Source organism: Nicotiana attenuata, chromosome 5 (assembly GCF_001879085.1).
Source record: "Nicotiana attenuata strain UT chromosome 5, NIATTr2, whole genome shotgun sequence".
Lineage (NCBI taxonomy): Eukaryota > Viridiplantae > Streptophyta > Magnoliopsida > Solanales > Solanaceae > Nicotiana > Nicotiana attenuata.
In genome coordinates this window covers 35,127,793-35,149,380 of record NC_031993.1, presented here as the reverse complement: position 1 = coordinate 35,149,380, position 21,588 = coordinate 35,127,793, and the positions used below count along the sequence as shown (strand labels likewise).

Below are 21,588 nucleotides of genomic sequence, written 5' to 3'. Positions count from 1 at the left end.
TTTCTTTGTCCTTCCACCATTCCAAAAGATTAAATGAGTCATCGGGATTAACTTCCTCAATTCTCTGCGACAAATAACCGTCGTATATAACTTAAATCATTAAGTTATTGTCAGATGCAAAAAAAAAAAAAAAAAAAACATTAACATATGGGATTTTGAGTTAAGCAATGCTTGAGTATTAATATACATCGATCATATTCATCATTTCAAAGCTTAAATCTGGATTCTTGTTAGCCATTTGGTAGTTGTCACTTGCAAATATGATAAGAATCATGAGAGGCATTTTACTGCAATTAAGAAACAAGAAGGAGAGTCACTTTCACGTTAGCAAACAATAGTAATAAGAAAATGGCTTGCCAATTTTCTACTTGAAGTACACTTTCACAGAAAGATTAATGCCAGTTGCCACTTGACTTTGAAATTAAAGGTAGCGCATTAATTAATTTGCGCGCATTCGATATTTACATAAAATAAATTAATTTTATCACTTAAGAAGTAATAAATGGTATGAAAGACATCATATTTATTGAATTAATATAAATACCAAGGTGTCAATAAAATTTTACCAGTCAACAACCCCAAAGTGAAGGAATGCAGGTTAGTTTCTTGTCATTCAAACCTTGTACTTGTAGTAGAAGGCTAAATTGACTAATTGCAAGTTATTTGTCATTCAAACCTTCCAGCTTGTTGTTCTCCATTGGTTCATGCATACCATTATACTCCTTCACTACGTTATTTGAATGGGAAGCAAAGAAGCACATGCCCACCTTTAACATGAGAAAATTAACCAGCACCTGAATTGGAACTAATTATTAATGGGATAATTTCACGTAAGTACAACTCACACACCTGAATTGTAACATAATAGCCTAGATATCACTTTGCAAATCTATAGCCCAAAAATAATAGACTAATTCCCGAAAGACAGCTTATTTCACACAATCAACTACGGTTATTGCTCCCTCTTTATACAACCAGTTGTTTTCATTCTCTTGATTTCATTAAAAAATGCAAATTAGCCACAACGCAACTCAAAAATCCTGAATAATACATATTATCTGAAGGCAAAAATTCACACTTTTATGTGCAATTGCTGAAGCAACCCAACAGGAGAAAAGAAAAATAAAAACTTGGTAAATGAATTGTAGAATCCATTCAACGCGTACAAGATCTTTTTCATACAGCACATACACGAAAAAGAAGAAGAGAAGGAAGTGTCAAACTTCCGTAGAGGCCTCTTATACACTGACAATATATATACATCCTTATAAACTGAAAAAATATATAATTATACAATATTATACACAAATATACATATTTATACATAATTATACAATACTGTATAAGTGTATATAAAAACCACTTATACAATATTTTCACTAGAAAACATAGAATGTCCAACACTACACTTACTGTAAATAATGTATTAACTTGTATAAACATGTATAATAGTGTATAAGAGCTGTTTGTATATCCATATGTACAATTATACACTGCTATACAGTGTTGATACAAACTGCTACATAGTTATGATTTTTTATCCAAGCCTCGAGTTGTAGTAGAAGGTATTGGATGATTCAACTCGTCAATAGGTTAACAATTTTGCGCCAACGGTTTGGAATTCAACACCCAGAAAAGATACACCTAATTTCAGACTCGAGACTTCAAGGTCATAATAATAATGACCAGAATTTCAAACTTCAAAATCTTCCAAAATTAGTGGTTATTTTTTTGGTGCAAATCAAGTTTGAGAGCTATTTATTTTCAGATCGCGTGTATTTTCATTTTTCTTTCATAAATCTTCAATATTCTTCTGCTTGCCACCATGGACGACGGAGTAGGAGCCCAAGCCTTCTTCGAGCCATTGATGGCAGAACTGCGTAGGGGGTAGGGGAGGGGGAATAGCGGGGGCTAGGTTAAGAGAGGATGGGGTATCTACGTGGGTTAGAAAGAAAGAAGCGAGAGGCGGTGAGAGAGAATTTGGTGTACCGGGAATAAAGAAAGAAGAAAATAATAAATAAAGGAATTTTTACATTCCTATGCCATATAGGAAACTATATTACCCTCAATGTTTAAGGTTTGATATAATTATATTTAGTATACCTAATTACCAATTCTATGCCATAAGGTGTTTTAACTGTACATTAATTGTACCTTATATCACTCATAAATTTATGGTGTCGTATATTCCTCCAAATCCCCATCCCCCCACGTTTCTCTCTTCCAACCCCACACCCTCGCCCACGTATCACCACACACCCAGAAACCAGAAAAACCAGAAAATCAATTGAAACCCTCTGCTAAATCCAGAAAAAATAATTGAAACCCTCTACCATTAACATCCAAAATCAAGGTTTTTTCTTCTACAACTAGTCAAAATTGAAGTCAAATCTTCAAAGTTTCATACACAGCAATAACTTTTAATGGTTATGATTTCGGGTTCCTTCAGTAATAAAAGAGGAAAGGAAAAGAGAGTAGCAATTCCACCATTGGCAGCCATTAAAAAGCTTCGAAGCTTTGAATTCAAATTTGGGTTTTCAAAAATCATTATTTGTTTGGATTGGGTGTTGTTGTAAATAATTGGGAATATGGTTTGGAGTTTATATCTCAATTTTGAGGGGTTTTGGTGAAGATTAGACTTGGTTTTGGCCGAATTTCAGATTGAAATTCGAAGAAGAAGAAGAAGAAGACGTATATTGCAGAAAGTGTAGAAAAATTATAGAAAAATTTTAGACTGTTGTTTATTTATTTTTGAGCTTTGTGTTTTTGTGTTAAAAGTTTTGATGGGAGCTTGTTATTCCACTTCGTCTGTTTTGGAGCTAACTTGTGCAGAGGAGAAGATGTTTTTTAAGTTATATATATTGCTAAAACTTTAAATTCAAGAAAGTATGGTGGTATTGTATTTAAAGAGGAGTTGAATTTGTAGAATAGGTTCAATGTTTCTACAAATTGTCTACAAAATTTCTTAAGAAGATCTACCCCTTCATCATGTTTTTTTGGATTCCATATTTAGTGTCACGACCCAAAATCCACTAAGGGTCGTGGTAGTGCCGGACACCGCTATCAGGCAAGCCAATTAGAATACTTAATTAGATTCCAATTTAGACAATTTTGAAAATCCAAATTTTCCTTCTAATTTGATAAGTAAAGAGACAACTGCTTCGATTCAAATTTAATAATAAGTAATTAATACAAAATATTTCAACCACCCCAGAACCCGGTGTCACGAGTGCATGAGCAATTTCTAAGAAATAATACAATACAACATCCGTCCGGAATACAGTGGACAGAAAGTAAATACAATTTACTAGAAGGGACTTTATTAGCTGCGGGCCGCCTCGAATAATGCAACTCACCTAGTCCCCGAATCATCCATGCTGCTACGCCCAGTAGGCCACTAGAGTTACATATACCTGTGCAACAAAAATGCACAAAAGTGTAGTATGAGTACGAAAACAACGTGTACTCAATGAGTATCCCGCCTAATCTCGAAGAAGTAGAGACGAGATGGTCGACTTCGACACTTACTAAGGGTCCAATAATGTGATGTCAATAAATCATTAAATCGCGAATTTCTATAAATATGATTCTAATCCAATAGAAGGAAACAAGTGAACAATTATTTTCTTTTATAGGAAATTTCCAAAAATTCCTTTTCATTATTTATCCAAATTATTCTCAAGCCATGAAGAGGCAATATCAACTTTAATAAGTTCAAGGCAGCAATGCAAGCATGCGCAAATCATGCCGAGGCGTACGGCCCGCTCCAACAGAAAATAAACTGTGCACTGCCGAGGGTCGAACGACGCGGACCATAGATGCATCTATTACCCCGCTCGCAAACTATCCATGCAACGCGGTCAACATAAAATAAACAATCACCCTGCTCGCGAACCATACATGCGACGCAGGTACACATAGAAATACATGCTCAGATAGCTAATTAAGAATTTATCGGGGAAATATTCATTCAAATAAAAGCCACTTTCTCTTTTAATAATTTAAGAAAAGAAGTTTAATCCTTTTTGAAATTATTTATTAATTCGATGTGGCTTAGGCAATTCGAGATGTCAATAAGTTTACAATTAATCCAAGTATAGCATGTTTTTGGGTCCTAGACTACCCAGACAATAGCATGATAGTGGCTGCGCACAGACTCTCGTCACCTCGTGCGTACGTAGCCCCCACAAATAGGAGCACATAACCAATTAACTCACCTATGGGGACAATTCCCTCTTACAAGGTTAGAAAGGAGACTCGCCTCACTCCGAAGATCCATAACCGGCATTCCACGCCCTTCCGAAGACTCAAATTGATGCAGAACGCTCAAAAACTAGCCAATGATTATGCAAATCCATTAATATACGATAAACTTCTCATATTAATCCAATTTATAACAATTCCTAACCCCGATTGGAAAGTTGACGAAAATGCCCTCGGGCCCACGTGCCCGGATTTTCAAAATTTTTGAAGAATAAGTTTACCCATAGCCTCACGAACTCAAATATATAATTTTCTCTAAATTCCATACCCAGAATCGTGGTCAAAATCCCAGAATACTACTTTTCTAGGTTTTCCCTCAAACCCCAAGTTTTCTACAAATTTCAATGTCTAAATCCATATATAAACCTTGTATTTAACTCAAAACCAGTAGAAATCACTTACCTCATGCTTGGTGATGAAAATGACACTCCAAAGTTGCTCCAAAATCGGATCCCATGGAAGAAATGAAGTGAAAAATGAGCCAAAACCCGATTTTAAAAGAACACTGCCCAGGCGACCCGTTTATGCGATCGCAAACATAGCCCCGCGATCGCATAGGCCAACTCTGTTGCCTCCCTAATTCCTTCTGTGCGATCGCGACACCAACCCTGCAATCGCATAAGTCCCAGCCTTCCTCCTCTGCGATCGCATTGCACCTCCTGCGATCGCATAGGCCAAATTCCATCTCCCTCACTCTTGCTCTATGCGATCGCAGACCCTCTCTCGCAATCGCATAGAGTAAAAACCTGATGCACTTATACCAGAAAACCAGCAATCCTCACAAGGCGAAAATCGATCCGTTAACCACCCGGAATCCACCCGGGACCCCCGGGACCCCAACCAATCATACCAACCAGTCCCAAAATATATTATGGACTTGCTTGAGGTCTTAAATCATATCAAACAACGCTAAAACCACGAATCGACCTCCAATCCAAGCTTTATGAACTTTAGAATTTCAAACTTCTACTTTCGATGTTTAAACCTATCAAATCAAGTCCGATTGACCTCAAATTATGCAAGCAAGTCATATTCGACATCGCGGACCTACTCCAACTTCCGGAATCGGACTCCGACCCCGATATCAAAAAGTCCACTTCCGGTCAAACTTCTCAAAACCTTCAAATTTCTATCTTTAGCCAAATGACTCCAAAATGACCTACGGACCTCCGAATTCACTTCCGATCGCGCTCCCAAATCCAGAATCACCATACGGAGCTATTCACAGATCGAAATCCCAAAAGGACATCGATAACACTGAAATGCACTTCAAGCTAAACTTATGGAATTTCTTCTAAAATGCTAACTTCCACAATAGGCGCCAAAACGCTCCCGGGTTATCTAAAACCCGAACCGGGCATACGCCCAAGTACGAAATCATCATACAAACCTGCTGGAACCTTCAGATCCCAATTCCAATGTCGTTTACTCAAAAATCCCGTCCTAGTTAATTCTTTCAACTTTATGCTTCCGAAATAAGAATTCTCTTCCCAAATCAACTCCGAACTTCCCGAAATCCAATTCCGACCACGCGTACAAGTCATGACACCTGAAATGAAGCTGCTTATGGCCTCAGACTGCTGAGCGACGTGCTAGGGCTCAAAACGACCGGTCGGGTCGTTACATTTAGCATAGCAGTTTCGTAAGGAGTAACAAGAGCATATAGGAGAATCACAGAATTGTAGCATAATCAGGATTTTTGACATAATTGCATTTTTTGCAGAAGATTTGTTGAAGTTTTAGTCGATTTTGATTTATGAAAACAGAAAACAAAGCATCTACAATCAGAATACAAATAATCTACAATTTATCGATAAAGTATCTACAAACTGGGTACATTGAATTTTAATATCCCAATTCCCATTCAATTGTAGCATAATTGGGATTTTCGACATAATTGCGCTTTTTGCAGGAGATTTGTAGATGTTTTTGATTTGTGAAAATAGAAAATAAAGCATCTACAATCAGAATACAAATAATCTACAATTTATCTACAAGATATCTACAAACTGGGTACATTGAATTTTAATATCCCAATTCCCATTCAATTGTAGCATAATTGGGATTTTTGACATAATTGCGTTTTTTCAGAAGATTTGTAGAAGTTTTAGTCGTTTTTTTATTTGTGAAAACAGTAAACAAAGCATCTACAATCAGAATACAAATAATCTACAATTTATCTACAAAATATCTACAAACTGGGTACATATTTGGACTCAACATGCTTCCCCTGAAATGTATGTTTCACATTTTTGATACATATTTTTGTCCAAAACAGTACTAAATCATCCACTTAAATATAATTTTTATACAATGTTGTTCAACTTTCATACAATAAGTAAATGAATAAAAGAAAAATAAATAAACAACAGTCTACAATTGTTCTTCAATTTATCTACAATTTTTCTACAATTTCTGCAATATACGTCTTCTTCTTCTTCTTCTTCTTCTTCTTCTTCTTCTTCTTCTTCTTCTTCTTCTTCTTCTTTCAAAGCTTTCAAGCTTTTTAATGGCTGTCAATGGTGGAATTGTTGTTCTCTTTTCCTTTGCTTTGTATTACTGAAATTTGGACATAATTGCGTTTGATGTAGAAGAACTGTAGAAGATTTAGTCGTTTTTGATTTGTGAATTGTAGAAGAATAATCAATTCGTTTTTAAATTGTAGAAGAATAATCAATTCGTTTTTGAATTGTAGAAGAATAATTGCGTTTGATGTAGAGACACTAAATTTGAAACGAAACTGACGAAGAAGATTAATGTGCGTGATTTGCGTTTGGAAGATCTAGAAGAATATTTAATCCCCCAATTTTAGCGCCTAAATAAGGAAGCCTACAGCTACAATGATTCCTTATTTAATGCATGGTCTATATTTTGTAGAAATACTATTAGCATGAAGGGTAATATGCAAACTATGAACATATTTGGTAATATAGTTTCCTATATGGTAAAGGAACGAAAATTTCCCAATAATAAAAGCCCGAAAAGTGTGTCTTTAATAATGGGCTAAAGGCTGAAAAGTTTCTTTCAAGTTATGTACAACATGGGCCAAATCAGGTAAGAGCTTTAAATCTGAAGCCATTTTCGGTTGGGCTGTTAGGACAAGTGACGAGGGCCGTAATTATTTCCTAATTAATACAGTAGTAAACAATTAAAAAGCATTTATGGGTCAGTATAATTAAAAACCATAGTACCGCGATTCCAGTATAAACAATCTCGGTGCTGCTTATACGGAATTAAAAATTCAACTAAATGGTTAAAATTCTAATTCGGGATTATTATCCCTTATCCTCCTTACTAATAGACCCCTTAGGAGTTCTTTGGTTCAAAATTAGAATTATTCAATCCTGAGATTATATATTGATAAGTAATCCTATACTTTTGGTATAAATTTTGTCCTGATTTTAGCTAATACCTACACCAAAACGAATTTTGTTGTGAGATATCCACCCTAATCACTATAACCAAACGGCCTCTTAAGGTTACTTGATGCGTATTCTTGGGTCCTAAGCCCAATGGGCTGGCCCACCCAACCTATACCGATTGATTTGTGGTATGATTTTGAATATTGGACTGACCCAATATTGGTGCAGCCTTTTTCCCATTAAGAGGTCCACTTCTTGGGCTTATGTTAGGTTTGCTTTTCTTTTTGGCCCAAAATCTTTCCTCCAATTCCAATATAAGCGTTGTTCACTAGGGTTTTTTTCTCCATTTTCGGGACATCGCAACGTGAGAGCTCGCAGCTGCATCAACAATGGTTCTCAAGTAAGTCCCTCCGCCTTCTTATCTATACAGAAAAATGCTATACATGTCCCTTAATTTAATCGTAATTCTCATTTTATATTTATTCGCTTATCCATTTTATTTGATTTAGCTCATTGATATGAATTCAAAGTCCCCGTTTTTACTCTATAATTCGCTTCATTTTTTATTATTTGAGCACCAGTTCAGGGGGTGCAGTATAAAAATCTTCGTTGATTTGACATTTTCTTTACTAGCCATAGTTGTATTGAATAATGAAATGTGAATCAGTACTGTAAAACACATTTATTTCTTAGTGCTCCTTTATATGAATAATTCTCAATAGCTGTTCTGTTAGTTGCATTTGATAGGGTTAACTGCTGCTCTTAAAACATCATTTTGATTTGATAAACTATTAGAAAATCTTGGAAAAAATCGATTTTTTTTGCACTAAGTCAAACAAGCAAGGTCTGCAAAGACTCAAAAAGATTTTGAAAACTCCTGATTTTCGAACATTTTCGAGGATGCCTCCTAAGTATGGCCAATTGCTCATGAGGTAGCAATATCACAGGTTTTTCTTATGGCACATAAACTTACCAGCTTGTTCTCAGTTCCTTTACTTTGGACTTTTTCCTCCGTGTATTACCCAAAAGTATAAGTGATTAAATTAATAGTTCTATTCTTATTCTGATTTCAGGACGGAATTATGTCGTTTTAGTGGTGGCAAGATATATCCTGGGAGGGGCATCAGATTTATTCGTTCAGATTCTCAGGTAATTTTCTAAGACATACTAACATGTGCTAATAATTTTGTACCTCATGATTAAGTTATGTGACTTATTAGTGGAAGGAGGTAGTGTCAGGTTTTCTTTTCGGCTGTTCCTTATTTTACTTATTTTTTGTGATATTAGGTGTTCCTGTTTCTCAACTCAAAATGCAAACGGTACTTTCACAATCGCCTGAAGCCTTCCAAACTTACTTGGACAGCTATGTACAGGAAGCAGCACAAGAAGGTTAGTCTCAATGAAGCATCAATGATTAAGCTTTATTCTGTTTTAAAATTTCCCATAAAGATTGCAAAATTGAAGGATAGCTAGGTCGATCATGCCTTGTGATACATAATTTATGTACTATAAACTTGGATTAAGGCACATAGTCCTCTTCACCTTGCCATCTTTTGTGCAATTGCTTGTATTTACTTTTTGCCTAATTAAATTCTTCATTTTCTGTGTATAACTTTAGGATATTGCACAAGAAGCTGTTAAGAAGAGGCGACGTGCAACAAAGAAGCCTTACTCCAGGTCCATTGTGGGTGCAACCCTGGAGGTTATCCAGAAGAAGAGAACTGAAAGGCCAGAAGTTAGAGATGCTGCTAGGGAGGCTGCTCTCCGGTTTGTTCCCATCATTTTTTCTGCATGTTGACCTCTTAGATTTAGCCTGTGCATTATATCACGTTTTGCCAGTTAATACATGTAGATCACCTACATCTAATATGGTTGTTAAACCTTTGCAAAAATGGGCAGAAAATGGGAAGTGATTGTAAAAAATGTATTTTTAATGACAATGTTCTTTATTTAATGGAGGTGGATTTATTATTTATATTTTATCGTTTTGTGCAGTGAAATCAAGGAAAGGATCAAGAAGACAAAGGATGAGAAGAAGGCCAAGAAGGCAGAGGTGCAGGCCAAGTCACAGAAAGCTGGAGGGAAGGGCAACATGCCCAAGGGAGCTGGAGGGAAAGGTCCTAAGCTCGGTGGTGGCGGTGGAAAACGTTAAGCTGTATTCTGTTCTTTCCTTGTAAGTCGGCGTTTGAGAGATTTTTTCAAAGGCACTGTAAGCGGCATCATTTACCAGTAGTATAGTTGAAACCGCAGTCCGCAATTTCTCGAAACAAATAGTTTTGCGTTTAAATTTTGCTATTATTCATTGATAGACTACAGTTAAATGCAGTTTTTTCTTACTCTTAACTACATATCTCCATGTTCTGTTTTATTTGAAATGTGCTATGCTCTGCAAGAACTTCCCATCTTATTGGTTGTGAGGAGAAAGTGATCGGAAGTTGAATCATAAGTAAATTGAGTTTCCAAAGAAAAGCGCTGTTTAAAATCTTGTGGCATGACGTGTATGTGGTTCTCGACCTCGTACATGATGTGCATCTCCTTATTTCATCCCCCCTTTAATGTATTCATTCATGTTGCGGCCCCAAAGGGGTGGATTGTAGTCAATGAAGTGAGTTGAAAATTTTCGTAAATCATGCTTTCACGAAATATGGAAAGGTGATTTATTTTGTCCAAGTTCTTGGTGGATAGAGTTATCTCATTTCTTTGTACTTGTGCGGGTGGTGAATAATATGTATTTTTCATCAATGAACCCATATATCTAACCTCATACTTGTCACGCCCTCCCCTCTATGTGCAAAACCCTCTTGTGAATTCACTCCACACTTGCCCATTGCCATCCTAGTCACTATCTAATGGACCTGGCATAGCAGAACATCTTCACCAGTTGAAGATGAAGATCTCGCATCATCATCGCCAGTTAAAAGGGAAAAGAAGGCATAGCAGCTCTGTTATAAGGGAGGGATTCTACCAAATTTGTGAAATTTGTGGGCTCCAAGCACTGGAATGTAAACCATGCATACAAGTTCCTTAAAGATGTGAAAATTGTAGCATTTGTCCGTACATGAAATAATAAAATTAAAAACAAAACCTTTCTTCTCATAACAGATAAACAGAGTATATTTACCCGACATAGCATAGGTACACTATGCAGCAAAACTGGATCAAGTACAAAGCGTTAACATTTACATGTACAGGAGAGAAACACCTAAGGTACATACACAATGATAGTATAAGCTGTGTAATGGAATCTAATTCTAGGATCGTTGGTAAGAGAATAAAACTAGAAAACATATCATTTACAGAAACTATTTAACCCCTTTCCTCCTACACCTTGTGAGATCGCTAGGGGTAATTGATACAGAATCTACACAGAGCCCACCTTTCGAATGTGTGCAATCAATCTGTTTCATTGAAAATCTAACTTCAGTTACAGGATCTGACCTATTGACAATAAATTCACCCACCTTGTACTCAATCCAGCACCCACGCTTTTTTGCATCATCTTGCTCGACTTCATGGAGGAAGCACTCACTAACTGCATGCTGTCCATCAGAAGTGGACAGTTCATAGCGTACTTGCCCCAAATCCCATCCATGAGTGTGCTCAAAGTTGGGAACACGTCGGCCTAATCTCTTAAAATATTTCCCGAGGTGGATCCTGAAAGTTAGTGTGTATATATCCGGAGGAAAAGGAAACTTCACTATTCCACTTACTTCAAACCACCATACTTGCTGGCAATACGCCACAACATGGAACCTGCAAGATACTATCAACTCAATATTAGAATGTGGAAGTTTCTCATAGTGTCTTTCAACGGCTAAATGTGTTGTTACTAAGTGGTCAGAGACAAAAAAAGTCGTCTTAACAATAAACCAAACACCAGTACTTTCATGTATTTTGATTGGTTAAGAAGAGAAGAAAACAGCTGGGAACTAGTGGAAAATAAGATTCTGCGCTCCCGTGCCCCCTTCCTCCTAAAAGAAATTTACAAAAAAAGAAAAAAAAAAAAATTTTGGAGTTCATGAGACAGGCTCATATTTGCAAGTCAAGATTATAAAAAGAAAAAGGTTCAAACTATCCATAAAATGATCACCAGTAAGAGCTACTGTATTAGCATGCGATGGTGGCTATGTCCAAACAATATCCTATGTCACCTTTTAATACTTCTCGTGCATGATCGAATTTAACAAAAATACACTTATTTGTCTCAAAGGATACACTTGTATGCTTTTGACAAATGATGATAAACATGATTCTCAACATTCTGTGCTCGATTCCTTTTTAGATATAGGACAAGTGAAGCCTGATTTTGTTTGAAATTGAGTACCAAGGGTAAGGTTTTCTCCATTTGGTGGGAGTAAGGTTTTCTGATATTTACTTGTTTATTCTTCATCTCGAGCCGAGGGTCTTTCGGAAACAGCCTCTCAACCTCCTAGGGGTAAGGGTAGGGGTAAGGTCTGCCTACACATTACCCTCCCCAAACCCCACTGGGTTGTTTTTGGTTGGAGTAAGGTTTTCTCCATTTGGCTCAATGGCTTCATAATAAAAAATTGACACTAGTAGTTCAGGTTTTATACTCTTTAAAAATAAGCTTATTGATTGAAAGACTGAGTCGAAGTAAAGAAGAATTTACAATTCCCAAATCTAATCAGCTCATATAAATCAAAATTAGCAAAAGCCGAGAAGAAAAATTCTACTTCTGAACAAACAAAAGCAGTCACAACATACTAATCATAATTTGGTTCATAAAGGCCTCTATATATCATCTTCCTCTTTCATGGCTGGAAATTTGAACCCGTGTTATCCAGAAAAGGCACTACATACAATCTAGGCCATTCTATGCAATCCAAACTAAATGCACCATCTTATCAAGTGATGAACATAATCCATGTAAATGAACTCCTCCTACAGATAGGAAGGGAAGAATTTTTTTTGAAAGGACTACGTTAAGGCATGGCTTTATTCTCTTCTGGTCTTCCATTCAGACAAAAAATAAAAAAGTCTTTCAGATACTCTAATACTTTGACAATTTCGGAAGGGACAAGAAAGTGACATTGCCAAGAAGTTGCATCAGTAAAGTAGCATGACCACTGAATCTATCACCACATTTGCATTCTTTCTTTAATAAGTGTTTATCACTACATGTGCATTTAGTAATCCCACAAAACAATGTTCGAACCCTACTTCTAGAGACACCCTTCAAGCAGTTAATTCTAAGAAAACGAAGTACGACACTTAGAGCAAATATCCCCAAATGCTTAATCAGCGGATTAGTAGTACACCGGATAAGAGAAGTCAAGCATCTAACAAATTCCCATCATATCTGGTAACTCGTAAACCGGCCAAATCTGTGGGGTAAAACAATATTGATAAAGCTCAGCTGAACCTTGTTGAGCTGTACTTCCTCAAGACTAATTACAGGAAGTTCCTGAAGCCTGTGAAAATCTACATTTTGGCATGCTATGCCTTAACTCCTGAACCGATGCAACTAAACAGTGGCTACTTCAACAGAAGGCAACAACTCTTCCCCCTCTTTGAAATGTTTTTTTTTTTTTTGAGAAACCTCTCACACCTCTTCTACTGGGAATAAGAATCATCACTAGCTGTCATCATCATTTATCAAAATAAGGACGGTACTTGTGAACGGCAATTCACCACCATCATCCTCATCCCATCAGAATCAAGACTAGTGATCAAGAGATTCAACTGAAAGTTTTAGGTAAGTGTATCAAGAATCAGGCAGGACACACCAATGCAGTGGCGTACGCAAGATTTTTCATAAGCAGTGTCACTATTTCTAGTAAGAGGCCCATAACAGTCAAAAAATATTTTGTGGAGCCAAGGGAGTTCCAACCCAAGACCTCTTACATCAATTTTGAAGCTGTTAACCACTAGACTACTGAGCTGTTTTGTTGCAAGTGGTGTCACTTTTAATGATTTTATCTTATATTTCTGTTTTACTTATTATTTCTATATATATATATATATATATATATAAATAGTAAAAAATTTCGACGAAGCAGTTTCCCGTGACACCGCTTGGGTTCCATGTAAATCCGCCCCTGCACCAATGAGGTGTAAGAGAAGAGGGGAATTGCTTTTCATCAATGCTTCATCAGTCCTCTCTTGTTTATTAGTTTTAGCTATTTTGCTTTTCTTATTACCCTTCGGGTATCTATTAAGCCATCAAATAGAGGTGTGCATTGATTATTTCATCACCTTCCTCACAACAAGGCAAATAGAAAGGGCAAGCTCCACGATAAACATATGAAAGCTATTAACTATTATTTTTAATCTTTAGGACTTTAAAATCACTATCTAAAATTTTGGTTATCATATCTTTCCTTATTTGAATTATGTCCTTAATTATATTTAGGACTTTAAATTAAAAAGATTTTATTTCCGCAAAGCTTCAACATTCGTCTTTTTCTTTCCTTCAAAAAACTGTCACGCATGTGTGTCTCTCTCTCCAACTAACAACCTCAAATCTTTTTGCTTTTCGCTGGTAAGATTTCAAAAATTTTACAAGTTGAACTGATAAGTTTTTAAAGAATTTACAAGTATTTTCTATATTGAGTAGTATTATTTTGTGAGAATCGTAATATTCTTGATTCTATGGCTTGCTTACCAAGAGTTCATGAGAGTTTGCAGCCACAAATTAAATCTTGCATTAATTATTGGTCCTGACTTTATATACAACAAATTGTAACGAGAGTTGTTCTTTATTTTTGACTTATAACTGGTTACTAATTAATGTGTTTCAAAGCCAAAATTGATTTCTAGCTAGCTACTTGAAAATTGCTTGATTTTATCATGGCGGATGATCGTGCTAACACAAAGAATATATTGTATGCAGTTTTCGGGGAATTGCAGACAGGATTAAAGAGAAGAAACCAAAAGGCATGTGTGAAGAAGTCAATCAAAGAGAAAATTTTACATTGGAGGAAGAGGCAATCTATAAAGAGAATACTTGCGGGTTTGAGCGACTTTCTCATGATTTCAGGGAGCATCAAATTAAATTCGTCTAATATCTTTTTCTTTTTTGCGATAACCAGCATAGTCATTTTTTTTTCTCTCTCTCTAAGTCTCCAGGGCGGATCCAGCGTCGAGGTTCCGGGTTCAATTGAACCCAGTACTTTCGACATGGAACATAAATTTATGTGTAAAAATTATCTAAAATTGGAAAAAATAGTAGATATGAACCCATAACTTTAACAATATAATGTGTTCAATACTAACTTTTAAAGATTGAACCCATAAAATTCAGATTTTAGATCCGCCTCTGTAAGTCCCAAAGTATTTTACTTCGAATTGGAGAGAATGATCGAGTTTGCGTTAATCGTGCCAATTTAGACTAAACAGATCCTTGAAAGGACCTCGGCTTGGAGTTTACCAATTCTAGCATGAATCTTACTTTACTTACATTACTAAACAATATTTTAGTTCCTTTAAGGAAAAAAAAGATCCCAATACCTCGAGTAAATCTTTTGTTATCACCTGCCTCATTCTGTTCTTTAAATATGCATTATTAGCTATTGCCGCATGCATGGAATATGAGTTCTTCTCGAGGTAAGTTAAAATTTAAAATTCCTTTCTGTATGTATATATTTTTTTCGAGCATATATTTTGTTTAGTTGTTTGACCAGCTGTCAATAAATTTATGTGACTGATAACTATTGCATGTAGTCGTAAATTGGGTGACTGATTGATATTGCATATCACTATCTAACTAGGGGAATAATACTCTATCTCTCAATTTACATGGCACAATTTAAATTTCGAGAGTCAAACTTTTAAATTTGACCGTGAATTAGACATAGAGCTTTTAGTTTTTGTTAATAATTCAGGAATATTCTTTTAATCATATAATATTTTTGTGATTTAAGTTTTTGAAATCAATTAAAAATTTATTTATTAAATCTTTCCTAATTATTTAAAATATATAGAATATTTATTACTTTAAAATCAATTAACATTTTATCTTATAAAATATAAATATTAATATTTAAAATATTAAAATCATAAACGTTCTACCTTATATAAATCTTCAGATTAAATTATGACTAGATAACACCAAATCTTCCAATGATGCCATATGAGTTTTCTCTAATTGCACGATGTTCAAAATAGATCGGGTAATTGTGCTAAATTTTAGGTGCACAATTGTGATAATACACAAAATAAACTAAAGGGAAGAATAAAAAGATTAAATAAGAGAAAGATTCCCCTTTAAATGCTTAATATTTTGCTTAGACATAAATATTGATATAAATTTAAAAATTAAACTCAACAATTGAAGTAGCTACGGAAAGCAAGAAAGAAAAATGATTTGCAAAAGCCAATAACACTAACCATTCGAAAAACATAAAGTGCACAAGTTCAAAATTTTTGCAGTTTGGAAATAGAACTCTTTTTTGATAAAAATATAGTTATAATTAAATTGAAATTTGGTATGAGCTAATATTACATAAGCTAAAAAAAAGGCACTAAGAATTTAAATCTTCAAAAAATAAATTATTTCTATTAGTGTTGATAACACATAATTACTTATTTGAATTAACCAATTAGCACAATAATTTATATTCATTCTTCTCCAAATTCATCACATAAGTAAAATTATTTTCAAGTTGACATAAATTTTGAGATACATGAATTTATTCCATAAAAAGATCTTCGGCGAAAGAATCAAAGAGTAGAGCAAAATCAAGTATAGTACAATAATATAGTAGTTTAAATACAAATGTATATCTATATCTATATCTATCTATCTATACTATATTAAAAGCATGAAGCCCCTATCAAAATGTTGTTTGCCTTTTTATCTTTAAAAGTTAATTTTGCACTAGACAAAATAGTCATTTAATTATTTTTCTAAAGTTTAAGACTTCAAAATCAACTAGAATTTTACTTAATAAGATCTTAATATTTAGGACTTCAAATCCAGTTAAAATTTACCTAATTAGATTTTTTTTCTTATTTGATCGGTTTTTATAAATATTCTTTTGGAGTTTAGTACCTGGCCATTAATTTTTTTTAACTAAGGTATATAATAGTATTTCTTTCTCCAAATGACCAATAATAGTATTGGTCATTTGGAGAAAGACCAATAATAGTAAGGTATATAATAGTATTTCTTTCTCCAAAGGCCTCTAAGGTATATAATAGTATTTCTTTCTCCAAATGACCAATAATTCATTACCTAAAAATATGAAACATCCATCAGCAATGCATGTTCGCCTTTTTCCTATTAAATTTTTAAGAGTTTTGATATAATCTGAACTTTAAATTTCTAGAAGTCTGAACTAATCTGGGGTTATTTTAGAAATAAATTAAGCCACAACCATACTATGTGAATTTATAACTACAATTAATTTTTTATACTTCAGATAAACTAATGTATTTGGAACTCTTGAAATAACTATAAATTTGTCATCTCCCCCCACCCCCCACCCCACTCCCCACCCCACCCCCGATAATTTTAAAAAATTGACCTCAACATTGTGAATTCTTGAAATTTCAATATTTTTATCAGCAAAGTGCATTCGGAGTGAGTTTAGGATAGTATTAACTTTTATTTGGTATTGGATGAACGTGCAAAGAATGAAATTTAGACTAAATTAATAAGAATCCATGCAACTTTTTTTACACAAGAAGAGGTTCATTTGGCTTGTCTATAATTTATAATTGAGTTGGTAGGGTTTAAAACTATTTTTTTGTTGGTATAATGACACTATGAACATAGAGTTTACAAAGAGATTCTATATGAGATACAACAACATAGCATATTTGTATCTTATATAATAAAATATTTATAACGATAAATAATATAGAACTAATTATACTAAATTCATTCAGAAAATGTTGAATTCAACCATATATTGTATCAATGTACTAATATTTATTTTCAACATTTAAACATATATTGTGTTCATATAGATATGTAAAAGGTAGTTATGGTAGGAAGGAGTAGCGGGAAAGGAAAGAATAGCTGAGTCTGGGACTATTGTCCATATCAAGCTATAGAGAGGATCAATATGTAAATATTACTTGGTAAATAAAATTGTATAGTTACCCCCCCAAAAAAAAAAAACATATATTGCGTTTAGTTTTACGTCCATTGCTATTTTTCAATAATTTGTATACGTTTTATATTGATTAAAGTGATGCACACATGCAACGCAAGTACACTAAAACTAGTTGGCATGAAAAAGGTGTAGCAGCAGGTTGCACAAAAGTAAAAGTTGGAGGCCACACTAGGCACCTTCCAAACTCTCAAAATCTATGTTTTGATCAACAACATATCCAGTGTAATCTCACAAGTGCAGTCCGTGGAGGGTAGTTTGTACGCAGATCTTATCCCTACCTTATGAAGGTAGAGAGGTTGTTTCCGATAGACCCTCGGCTTGAAAAAAACATGGAAAGAAAAAATCTATGTTTTGATCAAGAACTTTAAATTATCTATTAAGGCACTTCCATAACTTTATGGCCTTCCCTAAAATCTTGATAGTTCTAACATGTCCAAATCACATCATGGCTTACCAAAAAGTTAACCTATAAATGATCAGCATGACAACCATTTCCCAGGTAATGATACATAGCATATAATCTGACCAAATTTGGTAAAGGCACCAAAAATTGAAATGGATATAATATTCTTCATCATCTACAACAGTTCACGAAATGATTTTCAAACAGGAAAAAGAACATGAAGTATAATTTCGTTATTGCACAAGATGGAATGCAGTGTGGGGGAAAAAGTAAGTATAAAGCCACTAATAACCCCTAATCTGGTGTAGAAACTGGAAGCTATTATATGTCAGGAAATCTCGTACTATACACCATAGCGTATATTAGCAATGAAATCAGAAAAGTTCCACTCAAACATCTGATCATGCTTGTGAAGGGGGTTAATGAGAAGAAAGGGCTTAAATACAAGCAAAATCACAAACTCTCTGACTTAACTTCCAAAAACCTCATTTTCACATGTATTAGTGAGAGCAAATTTTATCCCGTGAAGCACAAAGAAACCCCAGTTTTTAGTATCCCCGCTCAATGGGGAAAAGGATTACATATCAGTAGCATTACAGAGACCAGTTCAAGAATCCCATATAATCTCCTTAGTGAAGAACTAAGCTTAATAATGATATTGTTGGATATGATTTGAACAAAGAACAGATTAAACTAACCTTGACTCTTCTGTTGGAAACCAGTTCCAATGTCTCCTGTCTTCACTACCAGTTATTGACATCGCCTTTGAAGAGATTGACATGCAAATCCTTCCACTTACTCTATCCAGCCATACTTCCTGTTTTTTTTCCATGTTATGCAAAGTACTTTTAGTAAATATAACATCAAAAAAAGTGTGCCTTAAAATTGGAAGTCTTAAGCATACGAAAACACAATGAAACTCGTTGCGCCGCAACATTTTTTTAAATATTGAAAACCCCAACCATACTTATGGTTAAGTAGAGGGTGCTTCGTGCTGTGCTATCTTTACCTCATCGAAGCTCGGCATATTTCTCACACTCCCTTTTCCTGACTTCGAGAACATTGATCCAAGGCATTATTAGAGAAAGAAATGAAGAGAGTATCCATACCATCAAGAACCTACTTAAGCGGTGTAAACTCAAAATTCATAGTCCTTTCCAATGAAAGTAATCCAAAATATTTGAAAAATACAAGTCTAAACAAATTCTCAATATTTCAAGCTCTATCCCCTGACCAAAATCACAGATAGCCAACACTCAATTTCATCCCAGAAATGGCCAACATCAACATTCTCCAAGAAAACCAATTTGACAGTAACTCATTTTACAATAAAACCAAGAATATCACATAACTTCTCTAAATGAGAAATGATAGATCATTCGAATCCCAGAGCCCAAACAAAAAAAGCTAAGTGATTTCATCTGCCTAACCTTTTGTTCACAGACTTACAAGGTACATGTTCAGTGGATTAATTAGATGTGTGCAAGAATATTATACTCCCCTGTGCCAATTTATGTGATGGTGTTTGACTGCACATGAAGAAAGAAAGACTTTTGAAACTTGTGGTTTTAGAGGGTGTTTGGCTATGCTTATAATGAAATTAGCTTTTGAGCACTTTTTGGGTTATCTACGCGTTTGGTAAACACCCAAAGTGCTTATAAGCAAACCTACAAGTCAAAATTAGCCAAAAGCCATGAGTTGGTCACCACCAACTTTAGTTTTATAGTTTACAAGTACTTTTGGTTTGACCAAGCCTTTTATGATTTTATCCATAATACTTTTTATAATTTCCGAAATACTTTTCCTAACAATAAAATTTTAATCTCTTTATTTTATTTCCGTCATTCGTCCATTTCATGTAAAATTACTTTTAAATTCAAATTTCTTGTAAATAGCTTTAAGGATATCTACAGAAATGTGTTTTTGAGCACCTTTTTACAATTACACTAATTGCTTATTATCAGCTTCAACAATTCTATCCAAACAAACGCATAAATGTTTTATTTATAAAATCAGCTTGAGCACCTAAAATTGATTTTCAGCATCTGATGTTTATCGGCTACTTTTAATCAGCTAAGCTAAGCTGGTTTTAAAACAAGTCATAGGTATTTATACGATTAAGTAAACACTATTTGTATGATTATAAATCATCTAATTACGGGTAAATAAGAAGTTTAAAGCTAATTGTTTCTAAATATAGAAAGGTAACGTTCTTTTTGGAGGAGACTAAAAAAGAAATAGTATCCCACAGAATAGAGACACGAGGAGTAAAAATAAATTTATAAACCACAGAGAGAACCAAAATGAAATGAGTATACTGGGGATCAGGAAGAAATTCCAGTACCTTATTGTCATCGTCAAAGGGAACAGGGCGAGAGAGGAGGGCGAAAATGCCCTTCTTGGGAAGACCGTCGTATCTCCAAGGAGGCAAAAGGTCGAGCATCTGGTGGTAGTTACAAGGAAGCTTCGATTCCCACACAGCGTCAGAAGAAGCGGCGCCGCGGAATGCACGGTTCAGCCGAGCCAGATTGCAGATTTCCGGCGGCGTCAGGTACATGAAGACGCAGGCAACGCAGCTCTCCGGCATGTCTCCGAGCCCGGTTCCGCCGCCGGTGGCCGAACCGTTCTCTGTTGTGTTGGACAATGATGCGCCCATGCAATTAATTGCCTTTAACAATCTGTTGGAATTTAAGAGATGCAATTCGGGTCAAATCATGGTTTTGTCGCGGAGGTGCTATGGTTGCGCACGGCGGTAGTGGGGCGGTGATTTTTAATGGAGGGAGGCAATGGAATTTTCTAACGACTTGTTTTTCGTCTTATGTTATTGTCCATTTTCAAAGTTCTCTGCGTTTGGTCACGTCAAAGCATGCTATCTTTTCTACATTTGCTATCTTCCTATTTTATTCTTTCCTTTGTGAATTTATATTGTTATATTGGAGTCAAATATAGGGGTGTGCATTCGAATCGGTTTATCGATAAATCGAATCGATTATTTGTTATCGAAATCGAAATCGAAAAAATCGAAACCTTATTGAAACGATAACGATAAGCATATGTACAAATCGATAATCGATAAGTAATTATCGATAAGGGTCAAAATCGAATCGATAAATCGAATGCACACCCCTAGTCAAATAACATGTTGGGTAGCCTCATGCATAAAATATTTTGCGTTCAAATAAGGTTCGGAAAAGGTCCAAAGGATATAATGTAGGCATTTTATCGGATAAGAATTAGTGACTATTTATAGAGCTCGCACTCCTAACCTATACGAAGACTAATTTATCGTTACATCAAATAACACATTATTTCGATTATATTAAGAACTTCACCAAGCACATAAATTTCCATTTTGGAGTTTGAAGGGTCAAATTACATGACGCCCTAGAAGGCTAGAAGTATCCTTGACACGAGGACGGTGATCATAGTATAGTTGATAAAAATTATACACTACCAATAATAAGTGGGGGACATTCTC

General features: G+C 34.9%; 2 protein-coding genes across 2 annotated transcripts; one reads left to right on the top strand and one right to left on the bottom strand.

The window, feature by feature from the left end:
• LOC109225636 (60S ribosomal protein L24-like) lies at positions 7,921-9,973 on the top strand. Its single transcript, XM_019390379.1, has 5 exons — positions 7,921-8,025; positions 8,699-8,774; positions 8,913-9,014; positions 9,244-9,392; positions 9,621-9,973. Exons 1-5 carry the CDS (start codon positions 8,015-8,017, stop codon positions 9,775-9,777), a joined length of 495 nt encoding a protein of 164 aa, XP_019245924.1. The 5' UTR covers positions 7,921-8,014; the 3' UTR covers positions 9,778-9,973.
• LOC109225635 (F-box protein PP2-A15-like) lies at positions 10,625-21,002 on the bottom strand. The gene is made up of 3 exons (XM_019390378.1): positions 20,455-21,002; positions 18,809-18,927; positions 10,625-11,378 (listed from the first exon to the last, which is right to left on the bottom strand). Exons 1-3 carry the CDS (start codon positions 20,764-20,766, stop codon positions 10,928-10,930), a joined length of 882 nt encoding a protein of 293 aa, XP_019245923.1. The 5' UTR covers positions 20,767-21,002; the 3' UTR covers positions 10,625-10,927.